The sequence below is a fragment of the Neofelis nebulosa genome, chromosome 9, assembly GCF_028018385.1.
Source record: "Neofelis nebulosa isolate mNeoNeb1 chromosome 9, mNeoNeb1.pri, whole genome shotgun sequence".
In the NCBI taxonomy this organism is placed as follows: Eukaryota; Metazoa; Chordata; class Mammalia; order Carnivora; family Felidae; genus Neofelis; species Neofelis nebulosa.
In genome coordinates, this window is record NC_080790.1 from 52,628,691 (window position 1) to 52,653,929 (window position 25,239).

A 25,239-nucleotide genomic window follows, 5' to 3' on the forward strand; every position below is an offset into this window, starting at 1 on the left:
TCTAAACTGTGAGGAACACTTCAGCAGTGTTTCTCAAATTATGTGAGGGATCAGCTTTATTTTTCTTTCCTTCCCCCACCCCCCATTTCCAATCAGATTATTATTCTTTGTAATACCAAATAAATTAAGAAATTAAGAAATGCAGAAACGTACAAACCCCATTTTAAAATTATTAGAGGTGCCTGGGTAGGTCTGTTGGTTGAGTATCTGACTTCAGCTCCTGATCTCAGTTTCTGAGTTCAAGCCCTGCTTCGGAATCTGTGTGTCTCCCTGTCTCCCTGTCTCCCTCCCTCCCCTCCCTATCTCTGCGCTCCTCCCCCGCTTGGGCTCACTCGCTCTCAAAAATAAATAAACATACATTAAAGAAAAAAGACCTATCGAAACAGTCACAAGGTATGGACTTTATTTGGACCTTGATTCAAACACAGTATAATAAAATAAAAATCATTTATGAAACATTAGAAAATTTGAACTGGATTTAAATAAGGGATATCATTAATGATGTTATTGGTTACATGAAAATAATCCTTATTTTTAAAAAGCACATAATGAAATATGTATGGGTAAACTGACATGCTGATTTACTTTAAAATAGAGGTATGAGTGGAGATACATATATTCAGCTTTGAGTTCATAATTATTGAAACTACATAATTAGTATATATGTGTAAATTATCCTATTTTCTTCAATACACCTGGTATTTTCCACAACCAAATCATATTAAAACAAAAATTTTAAATCTTAAAAACTTGGCTCTCATTTTTTTTTCAAGAATTCAGAAGGAACAGTTTTGGAGAGGCAGAAAATTTCCACAGCGTTCTGTGCCAGAAAGGGTAATAAAACCTAGAAATTTTTATTAGAAGTGGTGTTGAATGCAATCTTTTATTGCTTTGGTGTCTAGATGATGAAATGATAGAAATTTTTAAAAGTACACTGCAATCAATTATATCCCCCAACCAACTAGTAAGCAAAAACTGCTACATATATGATAAAGTATAGTGTGGATAAAGGATGGAGGTATTGCAAGGTTTTCTGAAAAAAGTATACAACAATTCTAAAATTATATGCAAAGAAGTCTTTATTTTTAGAAAAACACAAAAATCTTTTGTATTTGGAACCCTAAAAATTCCCAGTCTTAAGAACAATAAGCAGCAGACAGGAACATGATTTACTAAGTACAGCATGGTTTATATATGGTTTACTAACCATCAACACCTGTCACTAGGATGAAACAAAAATCATCCCTACCACTTTTATGCTTTAGGAGTTCCTTTTATTCTAATTTAGAATCCCAATTTCCATGTAACTAATTTGACAGAAGTAAGAGTTTCACACTTAAAATTTTAAGATTAAATTCCAAAGTTGAGGGGTGTCTGGGTGGCTCAGCTGGTTAGGCGTCTGATTTCGGCTCAGGTCATGATCTTGTGGCTTCCATGGCTTCAAGTCCCGAGTTGGGCTCTGTGATGACAGCTCAGAGCCTGGAGCCTGCTTTGGAGTCTGTGTTTCCCTTTCTTCTGCCCCTCCCCTGCTCATGCTCTCTCTCATGCTCTCTCTCAAAAAATAAATAAAAACGCTAATAAAGAAATTTTTTTTATTCCAAAGTTGATTCAGACAAGATTAAAGCTCTTACTATCTCTGGTTTTAAAAGCTTCAGAGCGGCCAAAGGAAAAGATTCTGACTATACTGCTTTAGCTCACTGGCACCTTATTCTCCAACCTTTTAATAGCTCTTTTCCATCTTATTACCTACCTCACCTATCAGGTTTTAATTACAATAGACAGATGGCATTCATAAGCTATCCCTCTCCCCACCCCATTCATTAGTCTACGGCATGTAGTAACAGTTTGTCATTTTGCTCAAGCTGTGGCTAAGCCTGAACTGAGTGTGCAGTGAATTTAGTGGGCAACAAAAAGTTGCTGCTTTTTGTTCCTCATTCTCGCTCACTGTGAGGTAATGTGCTATGATGGGAGTAAGAGATCTAAAAAAGTAGTAGTTTTCAGGCGCCTGGGTGGCTTAGTCAGTTGAGCGTCTGAGTCTTGATTTCGGCTCAGGTCATGATCACAGGGTCGTTGGACTGAGCCCTGCATTGGGCTCTACACTGAGCGTGGAGTCTGCTTAAGATCCAGTCTCTCTTCTCTCCCTCTCCCCTACTCTGGTGCTCTCTCAAATTAAAAAAAATTAAAAAAAACCCAAAAAACCCCCAAAAAAGTAGTAGTTTTTCATTTCCTTCCATTCATTCTCTCTTATTAACTGGTGTACTCTAATCTTGGAAAAGTTACGAAATCTGGTATTAAAGCAATTCAAAATCAGTGGGCCTATGTTTGAAGCATGCCTAATCTAAAAATTTACAGTACAGGGCTATGTCCAGTACTTGAATTATTTTTTGCACCTTTGCAACTCTTACAAACATATTAAATACAAATTCAAATGGTTTAAAAAGCAACTGTATTATGGTCCACAGAAGTAAAGGCTGCTTGGTCTTTGTAGTTTCAAGCTAATACTAAATGACTTGCTAGAAGCTATCTTAAATAGGTCCTGGCAGAAACAGATGTTACTTCAAGCAGAAAAAAGTATCTTCCTAACACGTTAAAAGCTGCAATTTTACTTAAACTTACCTGGGTCAAACTTGCTGTAATGTTATTTTATCCAGAAAAAAATGGGAGTTTTAAGAAATCTTTGACCTATATATGAATGGTTGAAGCAAAGTGAAACCCTGCTATGCTATGACTTCCAGTAATACATGAAGAATCCCCAAACATCCTAAGTCACAGCGGTCTCCTGTCTGAAATCAGAGGCAACCAAGTCTTTAATAAAATCAGCCACAAACACAAGATGATATTTTAAATATACAGTAGGAACATTTATTTTAACACTTCTAAAAGATATTTCTCCATGCCTGATGATTTGATATAAAAATCAAACCCATCATACTTTCCCCATCAGTCTCTCCACATCAAGGGCAATCAGAAATTTGTACAACATGAATATTTGCTTCTGAAACAAAAATTACAAATTAATGATAACAAAAATACACAAATCAACTGGACCCTAAACGAATTTCTAATGAAGTCCTTCCCCTTTCCCCCAATCACCTAGAGCTTCTTTCTTCAGCCTCATTCTGCTCCTTTTCCTTTCTTTGCTTGGCCATGAACTTCTGTTAAAAGCAATTTGCAATATAAAATGTTTATTAGATGTAGCTTTGCTCTGTATACAAACGTATCTAATATATTTCACTGAATTTACAATTTAAAAGAGCCTGATCCTACAAAATAAAGATTAGAAACACATTGCCTTACATTAACATTCTTTCCTTCCATTCACCAGTCATCTGATATTTATGATATACCAGGCATTATGCTTGGTGCTTGGGGATTCAGTGGTCAACAAGATAGGTAAGGCCCTTTATTTCATGGAGCTTACATTCTAGTGGGGGAAGAGAAATAATAAAAGAATAAATAAACAAGATAATTTTGGGTGCTGGTAAGCACTATAAAGGAAAGAAATACAATAAGGTAAGTGATCGAGGTTGACTCTTTTTGGAAGTGGGAGGGAGTTTTGTACTTCAGCTAGGTCTTTCTTAAGCACAGCCCTTTCTGGGAAGTTGATACTGGAATTCAGACTTAGCTAAATGATGGGGAAAAGTTGGCTATACAAGTGGCATTGGGAGACAGCAAAGGAACAGTGATACAAAGGTACAAAAGCAGCAAAGGGGCCTTTCATGTATGAAAAGGAAAGCCAAGAGAGCTAGGAAAACTGAAAGGTAGTGAGCAATAACAGTGAGATCAGAGAAACAGGAATCAGATCTTCATAGCCCTACAAGAAGAAGTCTGGATATTATTCCAAATGTAATACAATGCCAGTGGAAATTTTAAATGGAAAAATGACATGATAAAGTTAAGAGCACAGGTAGTATAGCGTAACAGTTAAGGGTTTGAGGCCAGAATAGAACAGAGCTAGGTTCAAATCCTAGGTCTGCCATGAACTAGCTATGTGAACTTGGGACTAGATACTTGGGTTTAGATACTCTTTAAGCCTGTTTTCCTGATCTTTATAACTGGAACAATAAAAAATTTAAAAAAAAAATTTTAAAGTACATTTTGAATGACACCATCCACCTCACAGAATCGACAAGGGGAGTAAATATGCTTCCAGCAAATAACAACTCAATAAATGTTAGAGCAGTATTGATGCCACAGATTCAAGGTAGAGGATATATAAAACAACTCTCAAAGATTCCGGAGGAATCAGAAACACTGCTTCAACTATGGTTAATGATGATTCTCTAAAGTAGTGCTTCCTAAAGATGAGTACAATTTTAAACAGGGGAGAGGGGTTGTGATTAAATCCATTTAGGGAATGGGTTAAATAAAGTTTAGCAGATTCTGACTAGACAATTCACAAAATTTAAAAAGCTATGTGTCCATGATTCTACAAGAGGCCATCAGAATACATGGTTTCCCACACTTTAATGGAGCATCACATGGGACTAATGACCTGCAGAATCTACTCTGGGGAATGCTGCCAGAGGAAAAGGAATAAAGACTAGGAGTTCCTGGCAAGGTACACTGAAGACTGTACTTTTGAACTGAAGAGGAATAAACAGGTACAACCTTCAAAAGTTCTCCCAAAGGGAAAGAATGTACATTTTGGGTGGACACTTAAGTAGTTTGATTATAATACTACCCCCTGAAGAATTTCATGAGATGTTAAGAAAAAAAAGAGTTACCTCTGTATTTTGCTTATGACGTGTACTCTTGCAGTGATTTGTCATTGCTTTTTCACCTGAGTAGAAGAGGGAACAAATTGGACAGAAGAATCCAGCCTTCGGTACAAGAAAGTCCAAATCTAGAGGGTGGAAGAAAGAGGGGGGAAGAGAGTGGAGGAAAATTAATAATTTATCTATAGCTGTGTTAATTTATCTAAACACAACAAACGTGCTAATCACAATATATATTTACATATAAACATAATATATACGGCTATGTACCTAGGGATCAAGAGCAATTAAGCTTTTAATCACAAAACCGATGTCTCTATCTTTGAATGGATTCTATAATATTCCAGAGCCTCCAGGATACCATGACATTCCTTCAGAATAGCAATTTACTGGAAAATAATCTAAAAGCCTTTGAAATAAACCTTTTTGGAATCCTATTAAAATAAATCAAGAAAAAAAGAGGCAGAACGATGGGTAACTGCTTGGGGAATATGCTGGGTAAACAAATATGGTGCTCCTTAGCTCATTTTAGCTGGCCACGAAACAGTTTGCCAGCCAAGCTTTCCAGCATGTTCTATTTAACTGAAACTTCTGCCTGGGCAAGTATAACTCAATTCTTTCCATAGCAGCAAATGAAGTAGAGGAATACAAGAAGAGACATTTCCCAGAATGCAAAGAAAACCTTGCTAGGCCTAATAAACTGTCTTCAGAAATGCGAATGTGAACTTCTACTCTAAATAATCATCTAAGCAAGGTTACTGCATTAGTTATCTAAACAACAGAACGCTTACTATGGTACTGAACTTTTATTTCATATGGAGAAGGAAAAATGTCATGTTTATTTTTACCTTCGGGAACATCAGGTACCACTGATTTCCCTAAAGAATCCTCAATCTTCTTACGTTTTCGTTCTGGTTCTGAATCCTTCAATGCAGATTCTTCATCAACTAAAATCATTAAATTTTCAAGGAAAAAGTTATTCAAAATAGACTTACAGCCTATAAACCGAACATCAGATAGTCCCTGCCTTCAAAGATTGATTTATGGTTCATCTCTCTAAGTAAACCTTCCTTGGTTAATACCACTTGACCACTCTTCCAAGATTCTTCAATGTTAGGAATAAATGGACAAAAGCTAACAGCATATTTTGTTTATATATTGCTCTCAAAAGAACTTAAATGGTAATGGAAGAAGCCCAAGTTCTATAATTACTGTCAAGAGTTAACTAGAGTATGTTAAAGGGCTGGGTTGGGCTGGGAAAGAGTGTGGATTAAGGAGGAAAAGACATGGGCAGAAAAATTCTGATGCCCTGTACGGAGGCTCTTCCAATCAGGAAAAACTGAGCCTAAACTGACAGACAAGACCCTTGTCAGACAGAATTGTAAGTGAAATTACAAATGTTAAAGCCCCGCAAAGTAATATGTGAGAAACATTCAATGTTAGCAGACTCTGCATAATATGATCTTGGGGGAAAACAAAAATGGGAACTGGTTCCAAGCAATCGTGGTTACCCTCAGTAGCTGTAATACCTTACTGTTACTGTGGTAGTTGACAAATCTCCTTCACATATACACCATCTACTTAGCGTTTATCTTGTGTGAGATAGGCAGGTCAAATCATCATTATCCCTATTTCTTCAGAGAAGGAGAAAGCAAAACCAAGACACAAGAAATTATAGGCATGCCCAAGGTTGCAAGGCTTGGACAGAGGCTAGAACCAAAGCTTGTGACTTCAAGTTCAGTGTCTCTCCATGCAACTGAGCCACTCTTCAACAAATATGAGGGGATGGACAGGAACTATGAAATCATTATTCCTGGTGTCTTACAAGTCATCAACTCCTAAAGAGTCAATTAAAAAAGGCTCTCCCTTTTCTTGACTTGATTAAAATAGTCTGTAGTCTCTTCCTACAAAAGTTTATTCCCTCACCAGAGTAATAATAAACTTTCTCAAACATATTTGCTCCGGCTACATTTATCTTGTAATATTAAAAATATATGTTATATATAATTATTTAAATAGATTAGAACAATTATTTTAGGTTTAAAATTATTTAGAAAATTACTTTTGCTTCTGCTAGGTCCTTTTGTCAAAATGTATTGTCCATTAACAGAAATAAATTGTTATATAAACAGTATATAAGTCATCTTTATTCTTCAGCTGAGATGAGGCAGTTCTAGACAAGCTGGTAGTTGCAAACAGAAATCCTGGGAGAAAAACACTCTCATGAAATCATGCTAGAAGCTATTTGTCAGATTACCAAACTAGTAACTATAGCTTTGTATCAAGGAGAAGTTATGGAGAAGAACACACAAAGAAGGAAGAGTACCCACTTAGCCATGGGAGAGAGCTTCAAGAAAGACATGAACAATAGTAATGAATAATGCAGAGAGGTCAAATAAAACCAAATTAGGAAGAAAAGAAAACAATAAATCAAGCTGGGGGGTTCTCTGTCAACGTCAATTTCAGGAAGGTGAATTAGAAAGAAGTCAAAATACATTCAGTTTAATGAGAAGAAGTGAAAACAGGTGATTCCTTCCAGATACTTCGCACTGAAAGCAAAGAGAAGGGGTGGGAACCAGAAGGATTCCCAAGTTAAGGGCATGTTTTTTTTTTTAATGGGAAAGACTTGGCCATATTTTATATGTGAGGTGCCACGGTAGATCAAATACAAGTTGGTAGACAGGGGAGATACTCTATCTGCTCTGGTAAATGGAAATGAAAGCAAGGTTATCCAGGGAGGAATGAGCTGGGTAATGCAGCAGGTGATACAGAGTGGGGAATACCTCTATTACATCTGGTTAGGAAATGAGGAAGAAAGGAGGCCTAGAACAGACTGTGAAGCAGCACTGAGGGCACAGCTTAGATCAGATTCAATGAACTTGGACTGGATCACAGTTGGTAGTTTTTCCTTAAAGAAGACAGGACAGAAAAGCAAGAGGGCAAGGAGGGTACATCAACGAGAATGGTACAAAAAATACCTTGTAGTGCTGTTTAAAGTCATCCTAGTAGTTGATTTTTTGCTTTAACTCTCTGAATCAGTTAACTTGAGACATGGAACTGTGTGTTTTTTCTTACCCTTTTTATAATTTTGCTCTGAATATAACAGACACAGTGACAAATATTTGTTGAGTGACTAGAGTATTCACTCTCACTAGACACTGGTCCTTATTTGTTTCAACATAAATTTTATCAATGTTTAGACACCTTGTTTAATCCATTGGCTAGCTGCTTGGCAGCCTCCACAAAGCAAGGGATCTGGGCCCACAAATAAGAATTGAGGAATGATTTCTACTTGAGGCTGCAACATGGTCAGAATAACCTTTTGTGTATCATTTCCACAAAATTGTCATGTTTTATTGTCACATTCTATCATAAAAGGACTGCCTCCTATTCTGTTATCCCATTCTATTATATTCCATTATCTTCAAGTTACAAAGACAAAAATCTTTATCCAGGTAAGGCTGCCTTCTCTGCCTCACCAACCCCCCACTCTATTTCACTGCTTTTCTACTTTTCTTCTTAGATGGTAGACCTTTGGAATTTCAATGACCACCTTGTGTTGTGTTACTTTCTACACTCCTCCCCACTTCCATCAATCCTGCTTTACCTTCACTAATTTGGAAGGCCTCTTCACCTTTCACTGGTTCTGTCGCAACAGCTCTTTCCGATGGTGGTGTTTTCCCAATTCTAACTCTCTTGGTTGGCGTTTTAGCTTTAAAGAGAAAGTCTAATTTATTGCTATAGTAATAGCATGCCATTCTTAGTTCAGAAATTATTTTGATCTTCCTAAAGTGAGCTAAACCTATTAGTCTATACCATCAAAATATTACTTAACAGTGAAATGGTACCTTTACAAATTTTTCTAAATCCTAAATCTAAGGAAAAACTGGGAAGCAGTCTGGTATAATAACATCCTTCTATTCATCACAAGCCGTGTTTTCCAGTAACACAAATATACCATTTTCATTCCAATTCTAATTTGGGCACTCTAGTTTGCTTTCCAGCTTTGTCATCTTTTCTTGAGGTATGATAACGTGGGACAAAGTCTGCTCTATAGTTAAAAGAAATCTGTGAACTTGCACACATTTCTTTGGATAGTATCACTGGCCATATAAACTGCTTGTTGACTTCTTATATTAACACAGGAAAAATTATTAGTAATGATGCAACATTTTAAAAATTGTAAATGAAATCCCCTCATAAAGCAGAAAAACTACCACTTCTAAATATCTACCTGCTAAATGTCTTTCAATCATGGTTTTCAGATCTTCTTCCATAACATTCTCATTTATTGGACCAACGTGGGACAAGGCTTCAAGCTTCATCTTCTTTGTGTCCACAGCTCTCTTCTTTCTATCCCCCCTTTTATCTGTGGGATGGTCATTTTTGCTTTGTGCTAATTCAACTTTTAAATCATTGTCTCCATCTTCCTCCTCTCCAACTTCATCAACAGTAACAAAATTAAGCTCTTCTTTAAGGTTGTTAAAATCTGCCAGGGAGTCTTCATCCTCTTCAGTTACTTCATCCAAAGTCACTAAATGCAAATCACTGCTGTCATCCTGTATCTCATCTACAGTAACTAAGGTAGAAGGGTCTTCAGGCATCTGGGAAGAAATGAACCCAATGGGATCCCTTCCAGTATTTCCCTCATCTCCTTTAGTATTTAAAGTGGTAAAACTTAAGTCTGCCGATTCATTTAAAGGTAGCTCCTCAACTTCTCCAATTTCATCCACAGTTACCAAGCGTTCCTGTTTGAGGAGATCTTGCTCTTCAGCCACTGACAGTACAGTAACATCTTTAGGTTCACTATGGGAAATGCAATCATCTTGATCAATTAACTCATCTAATGTAAGAAGTGAATTTGAATTTTTTACCATTTCTTCCATATTTATTTCTTCTTCATCAATTACTTCATCCACAGTGACTAGAGCTTGTGCTAGATGTGCAGCTCCATCTTCCTCTTCCCCAATCTCATCCAATGTTACAAAAGATAATTCCCCCTCAACAACACGAGGGGCAGAAGTTTTCCCTTTCTTCTTCTTTAAGTTAAGTTCAGAGGAAGGGGTATTTTTCAGAGCTTCTTTTCTTTTTCCCTTTAGTGGGTTCTGCTTGGCTTGAAAAGGATTTACTTCTTCTATAACCTCATCTACTGTGACAAATTCATCCAAATTAAATGGAAATGATGATTCCTGTTGAAAAGATTAAAAAAAAAAATCACAGAACTGTGAACAGAACCAGATACCAACAACTGGTCAGGTTCCAAATAATCTCAGTAAATGTGCATGAAGGATCATCTGTGAGAATTTCAGGGCAAAGAAATTTCCTATAGGCTGAGAGAAGCTAGTTTTTAAAGCCCCACAAATGAATCAGCTCTAATTCATAATAAACAACACCAAAGGTAAAATCTTAAGATCAACCTACTTTCACCTTTACTTAATTTCAATAAGATTACAATTATCTCCTAAGTGATATACGAGTTTTGAAATATGAAACAAAATACTACACTTAAAAGCACTTACCAATTACAACAATGTAAAGAATTTACTGTTCCCTGTTAAATGTTACCTAACAAGTGTTCTAGGAGACTTATCGGACTATTAAAAGTACCTCAAATGCAGCTGGAAAGTAAATAGCTAAGTAGATTGCTCCATTAACCAATTAAGATATACAGCATTAATATGAAGTTTATTCTTACTAAGTAAGACTTAATGTCAAATACAACTGCATTTGGAAAAAAAAAAAAAAAAAAAAAACAACAACAACAACAGTATGTGGGACGCCTGGGTGGTTCAGCCGATTAGGCGTTCAACTCTTGATTTCAGCTCAAGTCATGATCTTATGATTGTGAGATCAAGCCCCATGTTGGCTCCACACTGAGCATGGAGCCTGCTTGGGATCCTGTCCGTCTCTCCCTCTGACCCTCCCTCACTTGCACACTCTCTCTCTCAAAATTTAATTCTAAAAGAGACAGAGACAGAGAGAGAGAGAAAAAACAGTATCTGTAATCTGAAAAATGGTGTTAATACTAAAGAAAATAATCCCCAACAGGCCTCCTACAAACTTAGTATGCTATCAACAATCAATTACTAGTATATATAATGACATTAGAACATACACTCAGTAAGGGGGTGGGGGAGGGAACGGACATGTAAGCATTTGTAATACCCACTTATTAAGACAACAGAAATAACTGTTATCCTTACTTCTGCTTCTTAAACTACTACCATTTCTCCTTGCCCTGAATAAAATAGGCCCCAAATCATCCCTTACCAGGGGAAAAAAATAAAATGACTAAAAAAATATTTTATGCATGGTAGGAAACCTAAAATATCAAACAACAACAACAACAAAAAGAAGACATTTATTTGGCAGTAGAACTTAGTACCAGGAAAGTAAATCTTAAGAGCCCATCCAGTTAGGTTAAATTGAGCATCTCAAAAGGAAGACCTGTTTGCAAGTTCCACAGAATGGCAAGGACCCCAGTCAAACACCAGTCTTCTTTACACATGTGCTTTTATTCTGTGTTTATAACCTATTGCCATCAATATAAGATTGGAGGGATTTTCCTATTTTAATTCCCTTCCTACCCCTGCCTAATTTTTTGCCCTGCACCATGAACACAAACCATTTAGCCTAGCTCAAGGTCAAAAAACAAATTGGTGGTAGGGTCAAAAAAAAGGTATCTCATCCTGTCCCTCGCTCTGTATCAAATTGACTATTACAGGAGAGACACAAGTTACACCACAGATGAACTCTTCTGTTGAAGGACAGAATAGAAGGCTTAATGTTAGTGACTTGTTTCTTACCTCTTTAGACTTGGAACTTCTACCAGTGGTGCCTTTAGGATTCTTAGTGTTTTGCCCAGCCAAAGTCTGAAACATTAAGTAAAAAAATACAGAAAAACAGAATTTACAACTATGTTATTAATGTCCTTAAAAAAAAAAAAAAAAAAAAAAAAAAAAAAAAAGAATCCAAACACCAAACAATATCCAAACACATTTAATTATGCAAACAGTTAACAGGTATAGCACACTAAGTCAACAATCATTTAACAGTACAGGCATCATCTCTGTAAGCTGTAGTTAAATTGTTTTATTGATCTTTTCTTCCCTATAGCCACAATGTCTAAGTTGGGCAATCAGTAAGCTGATAAAGGAAGCTTCACTTTAAAAAAGAAAACCGTTTCCCATTCAGAAGCAGAGTGCTAAGTCACCTCAGGACATTCACTGCAGAATTTTTTTTAAACCAGTTATATTTCTGACCACATTTTATCCAAATAACGTTTTTCAAACCTGTTAATAAATTACTAACTTGAGCTTATTATTTAAATGTCTATTGGCTTAACTCGATGGAATCATTAAAAGAAACTGAGTTTGGGAGTGGAGTGAGGAGATGAAAGTACAAAACAAGATTACATCTCCTACTCCAAAGCTACCACAGCAGAGCTATTTCAAAGATACACTGAGCCATTCTTCCTACCCTCCTCACCTTATTGTTGCTGTCATCCCGTTTCATGATGGAAGGTCTAGCCTCTGTTTCCTGAGATTGTTTTGTAATATCCCTGTAATCCAGTTTAGAATCCTTGCCTTGCAGGGCTGAGATCCTTCCACTGCCTCCTCGGGTAACACCGCAATGAGTGGGTCTGAATTTATTGCTGTTTTCAGCCAAGCCTGACCTGGCACTTGGAGGTTTAAGGAGACCCAATTCCTTGGCTGAAAGTTTCTTTTCAGCATTTATTTGATCTCTGAGTACAGATTTTAGAAAACTTTTCTGGTTTTCAGATTTTGAAGCTGTAGCTTTTGCCTTTGGAGAGGAGACCATACCAGCCTTGATGCTTGATTTAGTGCTAGGTGTATTTGATACAGCCAACATACTAGTTTTACTAGTTTCATCAGGCTTGTTGGCCTGACCCATTCCTTTATTTGGGTATGCCTTGATCACAGCATTTTCTGCAGGCTTTTCTTTCACTGCTGCCATAATCTTTTCCAACTTCTCTGCAACCATCCTAGCATCATTCCTTTCAGCCTTTTCTGTTCCTATCTGCAGATCCATTCTGGTTTCCTTACTATTAATTTCATTCTTCTCCTTTTCATCCATGTTACTTTTCTCAGGAATTCCCTTTTTGTTCACTGCTTTCTCATCCCCAATGGCAATTCCAGGTACTAAGGCCACAACACAAGGAGATGGTACTATTTCTGAAACAGTTTCGTGTTTGTCCACTTCAGCTACAGCTTCTATCATAGACTGTGTAATCCCAGAAAAGAAATCTTCTGCTTCAGCTGGAGATTCTTCTAGAATTCCTTTAATGTTCCTTTCTTCTATAAATGCACTGTCAGATGTAGATAATTCTGTTTCAGGGTTAATAATTTCTGCCTCTTCCTTCTCAAAGTCACTGGTATACACCTGCTGATTTAAAACACACTCCTCTACATTTTCAGTAAATAATTCAATACTGATTGGAGTGGATGCTACAAGAGGAATTTCCACTTTGACCTCTTCTCCTTGAGTTTCAACTTCCAACGTTTCAATAGCAAAGTCAGAGTCACATAGTGCTTTTTCAGGTTCTTCCACACAAGGTTCTTCCAGCTGTACAGAAGTTTCTGTTTCAATGTTGGGAACAGTTTCTTCTTCAACCTCACTAGGTTTAACAGAGGGACTATCAGCTGCTGTTTGCACCTCACTTTCATCAACTGGACTGTTTTTCAAGTCAGGGCTAAAAGTATTTAAAAACAAACAAAAAAAGAACACAAACAAAAACACAAACAAAAATCAAACTATGATGAGAATTCAACCATTATAAATAATCCTCTTGATGCCAATTGTTAAGACTTCCTGATGCATTAGTAATAAGCACTGGGAAATCCAGCCAATAGGCATTAAAATGGTTAAGATGTTTTGACATAAATATGTAAACAATATAAAATTTTTAAAAAGATCCTCCATTGCATTGAAGATTTCTTCTTAGTTCAAAGGAAATAATGACAAAACTATGATCACTGATAAAATTCTTCTAACCAATTTTTTTCCTTGTGGGTCACATTTGCACTAGACATGAGAAGGCTGAATGTGAGACATCTCAAATTATTAAGATCTTCCCAAGAGTGCTAACTAAAATAATAAAATATATGTATAGTTCTACAATGAAACTAATAATCCATGCATTGAAATTTAAAATTTTAAGTGAATCTTACCTAAAATGAACAGAAAAAGAAACTGGTAGGGAGAAAGGCTATACTCTTAACCATGTCAACTCTTTTTTTTTTTGGATGTGAGACAGATTTGTTTTTCCCAAGAACTGTATTTATTACTAATAGTAATACGTAAAAGAAATCTTTCTTTGGAAGTATCTTTTAAATACTCTATTGGATTCAAAGTTAGAGGTAAAACTAACAGAATCACCTTAACATAAAGTATGTGCCTTTGGCTACCTGAGTGACAAAGTATATATTAAAAGAAATCTTTCCAGTTACAGAAGAATAATTTAGAATTCTGAAGTCTTAAGTAAAATTGTTCAGAAGAAATGGAGAAAATGCATGGCAAGTATATATAATTGATCTTTTTTCACTGTGGTCTTCCTAAATCCAAAGTAAACAAAAGTGTATGTGATTCTGTAATTCAACTTCTTTCATTGAGACAGAGACAGAATAACTTTTTATATTAATGTTCCATAGATCAGAGGTTATCTTCAAGAATGACAAGGAAAATCTGAGCTTCCGAAGCAATGCTATCAAAACAAATCAAATGTAACAAATACATCCACTTAATTACATTAGAAGCAGTACATTAGAGGAAGACATCAGAATGCCATTTCAATACCTCATAGTAAAGAATATTGGTTTTTTTCCTCCTAGTTTTCAAGGAAGGAGGGGATGAGACATCCGCTCGATATGATTCTCAGAGGATGGCTATGTATCTTTTAGTTAATGCAAGATGAGGCATATCAGTGTCCTGAGATGTTAACATTTCAAAACTTTGGAAAAAGTAAGTGCTACCGTATCAGGGTCTAATCATTTGAGACAATAAACTGGTCTTCCCCTCCAAAGATGGTTAAGTTTAAACTTCCAAAGGAAAAAATGTTCTAAGAGATTGGAGAAACACCTCTTGATGAAAAGTTATAAAGGCAGAATTTGAGAAATTTAAGTTCAAAAGTCAGTAACAACAGACTTTAATCCGTATGTATTCTACTCATTTATATAACCTTCCTTTATATGCTGAAAGGGTTTAAAACTTTTTATTTGAAATAATTCACATCCCTTATATTCAAAAATACCAATGGCTGATTTTAAGGGTTCCAAATCCTTCAAACTAGTCAAAATAAAACTTGTGGCCAAGTACAAATATGACAAAGATAAGAAAAACTTGTGACATTTAGTTATAGCAGTTATGTAAATAATTGCTTCTCAAAATGTAAGCTTTCGGGGCGCCTGGGTGGCGCAGTCGGTTAAGCGTCCGACTTCAGCCAGGTCACGATCTCGCGGTCCGTGAGTTCGAGCCCCGCGTCAGGCTCTGGGCTGATGGCTCGGAGCCTGGAGCCTGTTTCCGATTCTGTGTCTCCCTCTCTCTCTGCCCCTCCCCCATTCATGCTCTGTCTCTCTCTGTCCCAAAAATAAATAAAAAACGTTGAAAAAAAAATTAAAAAAAAAAAAAAAGTAAGCTTTCATTTTTAAATTTACAAGACTCATTTTCAATAAAGAAGATTAAATTCAAACTCCTGCCTCATTATAGAACTAAACCATTAACACTAAAGGCTTTATAAATTAGAGCTATACAAAAACACCAAATCTACTGAGCTAAAGGAAAACAATGGAGACGTTGATTCCTGGCTCTAGGACATAGTAAGTCCTTCCACTTTACCATATTTAAGGTTTGTCAAAAAAAAGCTATTATCTTTTATACAAATCACTATGCAGTTCCATACTTCAGAGAGCATGGACCTACTTAGAAAAATGGCTTAATACGACGTTTGTTTATATGCGTTTGTCTTTTAAAATTATAGTGCTTTCTTCATAGATTTCATTTACCAAAAACTAACATCTAGTTTTCTGGCTAATATGGGAAAAAGCCTCCGTGTTCATCAAGTTAGCCTGGAGAGTCAATTTGAGATGTCAAATAAATGAATTATTAACACCGAAGTATTAAAAAAAAAAAAAAAAAAGAAGTCTTTTAAAGATCAAAGGAATACACAGTCAAATTTTGGTAAATGGCACAAAAAAGAAATAGGGAAGACATCCAGGATATAGGTATCTAATTTCCAACCCTGTCCCACTTCCACCTCCCCATAAATACCAAGGTTTCAAAACTCAAAAAAAGCTGGACATGAGAACAAAGGTTAATACCATACCCTACACTTGGCGAGAAACTTTAGACTACAATTTAACAATACTGAAGATTAGTATTTACATTTCAGAGGGCCACTGGGAAGTTCCCAACATTATTAACGAGTTGGTGAAAACTGCACCTTGCATCCTTAATCACATGGTAAGTAAATAATGTTTACATGGGAGGGAATGAGAACAGGCAAAATGTAGAATATTATTAATACATCTATAGATTTCCTTTAAAAATAGGAAATACATTTAAATACATTAAACTAATTATAAACAAAATAATCACATCAAGATGAATTAGCACTCAAAAGTGCCTCAAAAACAAAAACAACACAAGCACCAGTATTTTCCCAGGATCACTTTACCCCGATAAAGAAATGTGAAGTATTCAGGCCCCATCCCACGTCTTTTTCTCTAATGTATGTAAGTCAGAAAAAACTGCAAAATGGAAATTAAGTTATTAGTACTAGAATTTTAAAAGTGAATTTTATAAGATTAAACAACTATCTGTAAATTCATTAAGAAGTATCTTTGGGGTGCCTGGGTAGCTCAGCTGGTTGAACGTCTGACTATTTCAGCTCAGGTTATGATCTCATGGTTGGTGGGTTTGAGCCCCACACCAGGCTCTGGCTGACAAAGAGACCACATGGGATTCTCTCTCTCTCTATCCCCCTCTCTCTGCCCCTCCCCTGCTCACACGCACACAGGCTCACTCTCTCTTTCCCTCAAAAATAAACAAACTTAAAAAAAAGAAAGGATCGGGGCACCTGGGTGGCTCAGTGGGTTGAGCATCCGACTTCGGCTCAGGTCATGATCTGTGCTGACAGCTCAGAGCCTGAAGCGTGCTTCCAATTCTGTGTCTCCCTCCCTCTCTGCCCCTCTACTGTTTTACACTCTGTCTCTCAATCTCTCAAAAATAAAATAAACATTAAAAAAAATTAAAAAAAAAAAAAAAAAAAGATCTTAGATTTTAAAAGGTGAGTCAAATAATGAGAGGAAAAAATGACCAGAACACAGACAATAGCTGTTTGTGCAGACCTGAAACTATGTCAAATGAAATACATAAGATGAATTTTTGGAAGAGCCTACTCACTTAATCAGCCGGAGTTAGTGTGGCCAAACTGTAGGTCTACCTATATTACATGTGACATTACCACTCAATAAGCCCTTTGTGGGCTTCTATATTCAACAGTGCTGTTGGCATTACATCTTAGACATGTGAACATAATTGGTATTAATAATGTACAATTTAAAAAAGTCTGTACTGACACATACAGCAAACCTAATTGCTTAAAGTTACCAACATATTTTGAAGTACTCTTAATTACCTTTATCATTTAAAAGCCTCATGTAAGAATTACTAAGACAAACTGAAGCAACTAGTGGCTCAGTCAGGTGAGCATCCCACTTCAGCTCAGGTCATGATCTTAAAATTAGTGCATCAAATAAAACAAAATATCCACATTTAAACACTTTCAAAATGCTCTTTCAAACTGATAAGCTCTTACTATAAAGACTCTAACAAGGGCAAATCACTTAGTATTAAAAAGGGAAAAGAATTCTAAATCAGTGATTCTCAATGAAAAGCAGTAAAAAGAAGGTAATTAATTGGTTGAGGCAAAAGTGGTTATAAGGGTGAGAAAGTTACTAAGAAGAGGGTGTACTATATATAGTCTAAATAAGACTAGGAGTCACTAGTTTGTGTAAACACATAAGAACAAGTTTTCATCTTTTATCCAAGTTTTCAAACATTATTTTGTTTTATAATAAATATCCTTCCCCCAGTTGTTTTTAAAAAGTATCAAAATACATACTGAATACTTTTATTTTTTGGTTTTAAATCAATGAAATTTTATTACTGTGTTTAACTTTTCTGGGATAGAAAAATCTAACAAGAATACTGATAACAGAAATTGAGTTGTTCAAGAGTCCTTACGAAACATTTCATAAAGAAGTCATATTTGTGTATTTAATTCAAACTGAGTTTACATATTTGGTTTTTCTGAAGTATCAGTAAATACCTTACAGAGACTAAAAAACAAAACAATGCTCCCTCAAACAGTCAGAAAAAAAACAAAAACCAAAAAACAAACCAAAGACACACAAACTGCCCCCACACTTCATATATATAACACAAAATGGACATGGAAGATACAAACTTTTTGCTACAAGTGAACAATTACTATAAAAGGCAGAAACAAAATTCAGTAATTAAATACTATGCAAAAATGACAGCAAACTTAAAGCAACATACCTTTCTTTTCCTAGTTCTGGGTCTTTGTCAGCTTGAGCCTGTAACACAATTCCACATTTCATTAGAGGCTATTCTACCGGATTTTAAATATTTAACCCATCAGTGCAATGTTTTCAGTTCTTAAAATCTAAGCTAAAGAAGCAAGACCACATCTTAAAAATAAAACAGTTTTCAGTGTCCACTTTAAATTTCAGATTCTAGAATTTTCTTCTCATTAAAAAGCCCTTAGGTAGGTTATAGAGAATAAGTGACACACAGAAATTAATGACAGAAAGTCTCAATGTTGATACAAACAAGAAACTTTTTTGACTTTAAAAGCTTAGAATTACTGCCTTTTTAAAAAGAATAAAAACTATCAACATCTTCATTGTGCAATTATTATTTTAAAAAACTACTTATAAGAAGACTACTGAGGATGGCTGGAAGGGTGTTGGGTGGGGCGAAGGGCTAAATGGGCAATGGGCATTAAGGAAGGCATTTGTTGAGGGGTGCCTGGGTGGCTCAGTAGAGTTGAGTGTCCAACTTCAGCTCAGGTCATGATCTCACTGTTCATCGCACCGGGCTATGTACTGACAGCTCAGAGCCTGGAACCTGCTTCAGATTCTCTGTCTCCCTCTCTCTCTGTCCCTCCCTTGCTGGTGCTCTCTCTCTCTCTTTCTCAAAAATAAGCACTAAATAATAATAATAATAATAATAATAATAATAATAATAATAAAAGGAGGGCAGTTGTTGGGATGCACACTGTGTTGCTATATGTGGTGAATCACTAAATTCTATTCCTGAAATCATTATTACACTACATGTTAACTAACTTGGATTTAAATAATAGTAAAAACAATCTTAAAAAAAAAAAAAGCTTTCTATTCAAAACACCTAGAAGTGCTGAGCAAAATTTAACAATAATCCTTTTAAACATGTATCTAAACCACTAAAAAATAATGTCCTAGGGCCCAAAATGGAAATTAAAATTCAATGCCTATGGGGGCACCTGGGTGGCTCAGGTCATGCATGATCTCATGGTTTGTGAGTTTGAGCCCCGCACTGGGATCTCTGCTGTCTGGGCAAAGCCCACTTCAGATCCTGTCCTCCTCTCTCTCTGTCCCTTCCCTCCACCTCCCACGCATGTGCTCTCTCTCTCTCTCTCTCAAAAATAAAGGAAGTTTATAAACAGATAACATTCGACGCCTATGTAACCAACACTGGTCCAGGCACTGGACACATCAGTGAACAAAACAGCAAAAACTGTCTGCTCTTTAGAGCTTATACATACTAGCTATATGCTTTTTCTGTGGGAATCATGTGTATTCTGAGTGGGGAATTATCTTCCTCTGTATTTTGTCAGATTAAAAAGTGAAAATTATACTTTAAAGAAATTGAACAATGTGCCTAAAGAGGATTCCTGGTGTGGGTGATGGGAGTCCCAGGCCTTCGTTACTGGGGCATCTTGCTGGGCAGTCTACAGTGTAATGACACATAAAGATGAGAGTTGATAAGCCCCAATCACAGTATTTACAATCAATCTTCCCATTCACAGGAGAAACTTACGGTGGGGGGGGGGGGGGGGGGGGGAGCTGTATGATAGTAGAGGAAATCTATACCAGATACCCTTATTAGCTAGCTTGCTCCTTTATTCATAAATGAGAAAAACAAATGCACAACAGAAAGCAAGATAAGCATACAAAATAGACTGAAGATATTTCAGAGAACTGCAATCAGTTACAACTGAAATCCACAAAATCAGTTACAGGTGTTACTTCCAGAAAGAACACTAAAGAGGAAGACTTTCTTCGGGAAAAGGAACACACCAATCTTTATAAATTCACTGAGTGCTCTAAGCAGGATATATGAAGTCCCAAACCAAGATAAAACCTTCTTCACTGTGCTAGCTAGCCATACTGATCCTCCTTGGAGTTCATGAATCATCAACTCTGTCCTTAAGGACTTAGCACTTGCTCTTCTTCTTTAAAAACCTCCCTTCCTTTTTATGTGTAGAGCTTGCTCTCTTACTTTGTTCAGGTCTCAAATAACTATTCCTCAGAGGGGTATCCTTGACAACCCTAAAATACACATTCGCCCCCATCTATTACTCTCTCTTTTTATCTTGATTGGTCTCCATAGCATTTTTTACCACCTGACGTGTGTGTGTGTGTGTGCATGCGTGTGTGCTTGTGAGTGAGAGAGAGAGAGACAGACACATACACACATACAGACAGAGATTTATAGATTTATAGTCTGTCTTCTCTATTAAAATATAAGCTCCTTGAGGACTTGGGACATCAACTTCTTTGTTTATCCATGTATTCCAACACCTAAAATAATGCTGGCATATAGATAAGGCATTAGATAAATATCTGCTTAATGAATAAATGAATAAAAGCTGAAAGCCTTCAAAAGAAAAAAATACATGAGATATGATTAGAATCAGCTTTCTCCTTAACAATACAGGTTAGGGGCACCTGGCTGGCTCAGTCAGTAGAGTATGTGACTCTTGATCTTGGGGTTGTGAGTTCAAGTCTCATGCTAATTGTAGAGAATACTTAAAAAAAAAAAAAACAACAAAAAACAGTACAGGTGAGGAGCACAGAATTCTCCATCTAGAAAACCTATCAATGAAATATGTAAAAGCAAAATAAAGTCAATTTCAAATATGCAGGGATTCAGAGTGTTTACTGTCCATACACAATTTCTGCGGAAAGTTATTTGATGATGTAATCTAGCAAACAGAAAAGCAATCCAAGAGAGGAGGAGATACAGAATCCAAGAAATAACAGAAGTAACTCAGAAGAGCAATAAAAATAAAGTAAACATATACAGTTGCTTTATAAAACAAATGGCCATAAATTTAGAAAAGTCAGAAGAATCACTCTAACAAGAGTAGATTCTATTCAACAAATAGTAATTAAGTTATATAACCTGAAGAACCTTTTTCCTCTCACTAACAACCCCTACCCCAAACTATAGGAAATAATCCAAATACTGAAGAAAACAAAAACACAGCATCATTTTGAAAAACGAATGGGAATATAAGAAAGTCACCTCCAACTGAACAAGATACTGTATTTCCTTCTTTACACAACCACCCTGATACTACTGAATTCTGTAGTTAGTATCTTTTTAAAAAAAAATTTTTTTTAATGTTTATTTTTGAGACAGAGGGAGACAAAGCATGAGTGGGGGAGGGGCATAGAGAGAGGGAGACACAGAATCTGAAACAGGCTCCGGGCTCTGAGCTGTCAGCACAGAGCTCGATGCGGGGCTCGAACCCACAAACCGTGAGACCACGACCTGAGCCGAAGTCGGACGCTTAACCAACTGAGCCACCCAGGCACCCCTGTAGTATCTTCTTAATCAAGATATCAAAAATACAGATATTAGTTTTTAGTACTTAGAATTAAGCCTTCATGCTTCATATGCAGGGGTAACTATAGTTACATAACTAAAGGTTGTAACGAACACCTGTGTAAGTAACATTACAGGTAACAAAAATGAAAGGGGGAGGGTGTTGAAGAGGGTAATACAAGGATGCTAATTACTTAATTAACTCATTATAAACACAGTAAATTAAAACCTGTCATTTAAAACATTTGGGGACATGATTTATTTCCATTTCCTAGTCTAGCTTTTATTACTTCTCATAGAGACTATTACAATACCTTGAAATTAGTCTACCTGCTTCAACCATCAATTTACCATTTTTTGAGTCAATATAATGGACACTATGTGACATGCTCAAGACTACAAGGCTGTCTTATCAGTGGTGGAGCTAAGACTTTGTTCTTATGTTCTTCAATTTAATAAGCCATAACAATAAGGTTCTGAATAAAAGCTTGGGAAGTACAGTATCAATTCAGGCAGAGGTTTTTGATAATTTTCACTTGTTTCATTTTCTTTAGGTCTAAAGATGTGGGACTGTATTTTTAGAAAAATAATTTCTATATCATCAATGTTTACTATAATTGTGAACAATGTCATAACAAAAATATCAAAAACACAAAATTTTAAAAATACAATATTCTGTTGAGATGCTAAAAACTTTTAAAATTGTTTCTGAAATTATCAGCTTAAACAAGTCACTCATATTTGTCTGAAATCAGTACCTACCACATGATACATTTACTTATAGATGCTCTATTTAATTTGGCTTTAGATGGTGGAATTGTATTTTTTCTTGAGCTAGCATATGATTTTTGGCACAATAAACAAAAAAAAACCATGCAGACACCAAATATAGACCCTATTATTTACCTCCTATTATGGAGATACAATGAAACTATTACAGAAAACGTGTTAATTCTTTCGAAGGTGGTTTACTTATCATTTTCATACATGTATTATTACTGTGTAAGCCAATAATCTGTAACTCTTATGTCTTATACAAGAGTTTAAAATAAATTAAAGAAATAAACAAATTTCTATCAGCAAAAGGCCAAAATGGACCAAAAGTAGACTCTGCATTCTGGAGATAATTATGACCATGTTACATATATAGAATCATTCTACACATATGTCTGTAATGAGTATCAGAATGAATATGTTACATTTTTCAAAATTACTTCACATGACTGTAATTTAAACAAATTTATACTGCGCCATAAACCATGACAATTGGAGTAGTGATTGCAACAAAAATTTTTAAAAGAATGTCTAAACTTAGTACCAATTTGACTACTCTCCAAGAATAATTCTTAAAAATTTCCTTCAGAGTACCTCTTTCTAGTTTTGGAAGAATGACCTTTACAGTTTTTTTTTCATTTTCTAAAAGCACAGAAGTTTATACAAAATAATCTTACCTCTGATGAATCCATCTTTGGAGATAATGTGCAGGTCAATACATGGTCACCTATGTTCTGTGGATTTTGTTTCAGAAAGCTATACATTGACTGAGCAGATTCAGGGCTATCTAACTGAAGAATTGCCTTTGGAGAAGATAAAAAAAAAAAAATATTAAGTAGCTCCTAAAAACAAAACAAAACAAAAAAGACCTAAAGTACAATTGCCATATGATCCAGGAATTCCACCCAAAATAATTGTAAGCAGGGACTCTAATGGACATCTGTATGCCCATGTTCATATCAGTGTTATTCACAATAGTCAAAAGGTGGAAGCAACCTAGTATCTATCAACAGATGAGTAGATAAATGAAAATGTGATATATGCAAACAATGGATTCTTATTCAGCTTTATTTTTATTTACTTATTTTGAGAGACAGAGAGAGAGAGAGAGAGAGAGAGAGAGAGAGAGAGAGGCAGGCAGAGAGGCAGAGAGAGAGGGAGAGGGAAATTCCAAGCAGTCTCTGCACTATCAGCATGGAGCTGGATGCAGTGCTCACACCCACAGAACCGTGAGATCATGACTGAGCTGAAACCAAGAGAGTCAGAAGCTTAACCAACTAACCATCCAAGTGCCCCTATTATTCAGCTTTAAAAAGGAAGGTAATTCTGACATGTTACAATATATTCTGAAGACTTTAGACTAAGTGAAATAAGCCAATCGCAAAAGATCAAATATTGTATGATTCCACTTATGTGAGGTAGCTGGAGTAGTCAAATTCATAGAGATAGAAAGTAAAATGGTAGAATAGTGGTTATCAGCGGCTAGGAAGAGGGGGAAGGAGGAATTACTGTTTAATGGACAGAGGGTTTCAGTTTGGGAAGATAAAAAAAGTTCTGGAGATGGATAGTGGTAATGGTTGTTTAACAACATGAATAAATACTTAATGCCACTGAATGGAAACTTAAACAGGGTTAAAACAAAAAGTTCAACAAAAACACTTTCTAATTTTTATAAAGAATGGATATATTTTTCTTCCAGACTTCAAATGTGATTTCAAAGGTGAGGTAAATCTTCATTTCAAAGGAAACAAGAGACAACAATCCTTAAAATGTTGCAAAATCAAGGCAAAATGGCAAACTATGATAGGTATTTTTAAGAAATTTAAAGAATACCTACCAAAAAATTAAACTTATCAAAATTCCTTATGCCATCTGTCATCTCCCTTCCCTATGTCACACTATTTCTAAAGTATTTAACAATCTAACATGCTCTATGTATCAGAAGCATGTCAAAATTAGTCATCTACTTTTGATGAATTAGGTGCTTTTTCAGAAGCAAACATTCTCAACTCTGATATGAAATGCTACTTTTCTAGGTAATACATGCTTCACCAAAATCTAGTTTTAGGGGTACCTGGATGGCTCAGTCAGTTAAGTATCCAACTTCAGCTCAGGTCATGATTTCACAGTTCAAAAGTTTGAGTCCTGTATCAGGCTCTGCACTGACAACTCTGAGCCTGGAGCCTGCTTCAGATTCTCTATCTCCCTTTCTCTCTCTGCCCCCCTCCTCCTCTTAGGCGCAGGTGCGCACTCTCTCTCTCTCTCTCTTGCAAAAATAAACATTTTTCTATTAAAAATCTAATTTTAAGTATCTGAATTAAATATTAAACACAGAGGGCACAGCAAATGTAAAGAGGTTAACAATTTTTTTTAAGGAAGGAAGCCAAACCATGAAGTAAAGGGCTGATCATTTTATACTTCTTCCCATATAACTAAACAAAGAGACCTAACAACTCTCTATGTGTTTTATGGCTGGAAGGGACTTTAGGAACTATCTGGCAACACCTTTTTTCAACTTAGATGAGAACTAAAAGTGTAAGCCAACTCAGCCAAGGTCACAAAAGTAATTAAGCTTAGATGAACTCAAATCTGACCTTTCCACTGACAGCTCAGAGCCTGGAACCTGCTTTGGATTTTGTGTCTCCCTCTCTCTCTGCCTCTCCCTCTCTCGCTCTCTCTCAAAAATAAATAAACATTAAAGAACAAAAACAGAAACAAAAAGCTAGGAGTTCTGAGGAGAAAGTGATCATCTCTTGCTTCTTATCACAGCACAGGAAAAAATATGCTGATCTATCATAGTGCTGCTAAGAAATTAAATAATGTTTAT

At 36.0% G+C, this 25,239-nt stretch overlaps 1 protein-coding gene across 11 annotated transcripts in view; it reads right to left on the reverse strand.

Annotated features, from left to right (window-relative positions):
- Positions 1–2,834: 2,834 nt before the first annotated feature.
- The window catches only part of ZNF638 (zinc finger protein 638), a 140,904-nt gene continuing 118,499 nt past the window's right edge, over positions 2,835–25,239 (reverse strand). For 8 of the 11 annotated variants that reach the window (XM_058683756.1, XM_058683750.1, XM_058683752.1 and 5 more), the window contains 9 exons: positions 23,090–23,215; positions 18,300–18,337; positions 12,207–13,431; positions 11,525–11,590; positions 8,953–9,907; positions 8,326–8,445; positions 5,567–5,665; positions 4,728–4,846; positions 2,835–3,155 (listed from right to left, as the gene is read on the reverse strand). In XM_058683756.1, the coding sequence (XP_058539739.1) occupies positions 3,090–3,155; positions 4,728–4,846; positions 5,567–5,665; positions 8,326–8,445; positions 8,953–9,907; positions 11,525–11,590; positions 12,207–13,431; positions 18,300–18,337; positions 23,090–23,215 (2,814 nt within the window). In that variant the 3' untranslated portion in view covers positions 2,835–3,089. Of the gene's footprint in view, positions 3,156–3,297; positions 3,425–4,727; positions 4,847–5,566; positions 5,666–8,325; positions 8,446–8,952; positions 9,908–11,524; positions 11,591–12,206; positions 13,432–18,299; positions 18,338–23,089; positions 23,216–25,239 lie in introns of all 11 variants that reach the window. The other 3 variants (XR_009248508.1, XM_058683751.1, XM_058683753.1) reach the window with 3 other exon arrangements.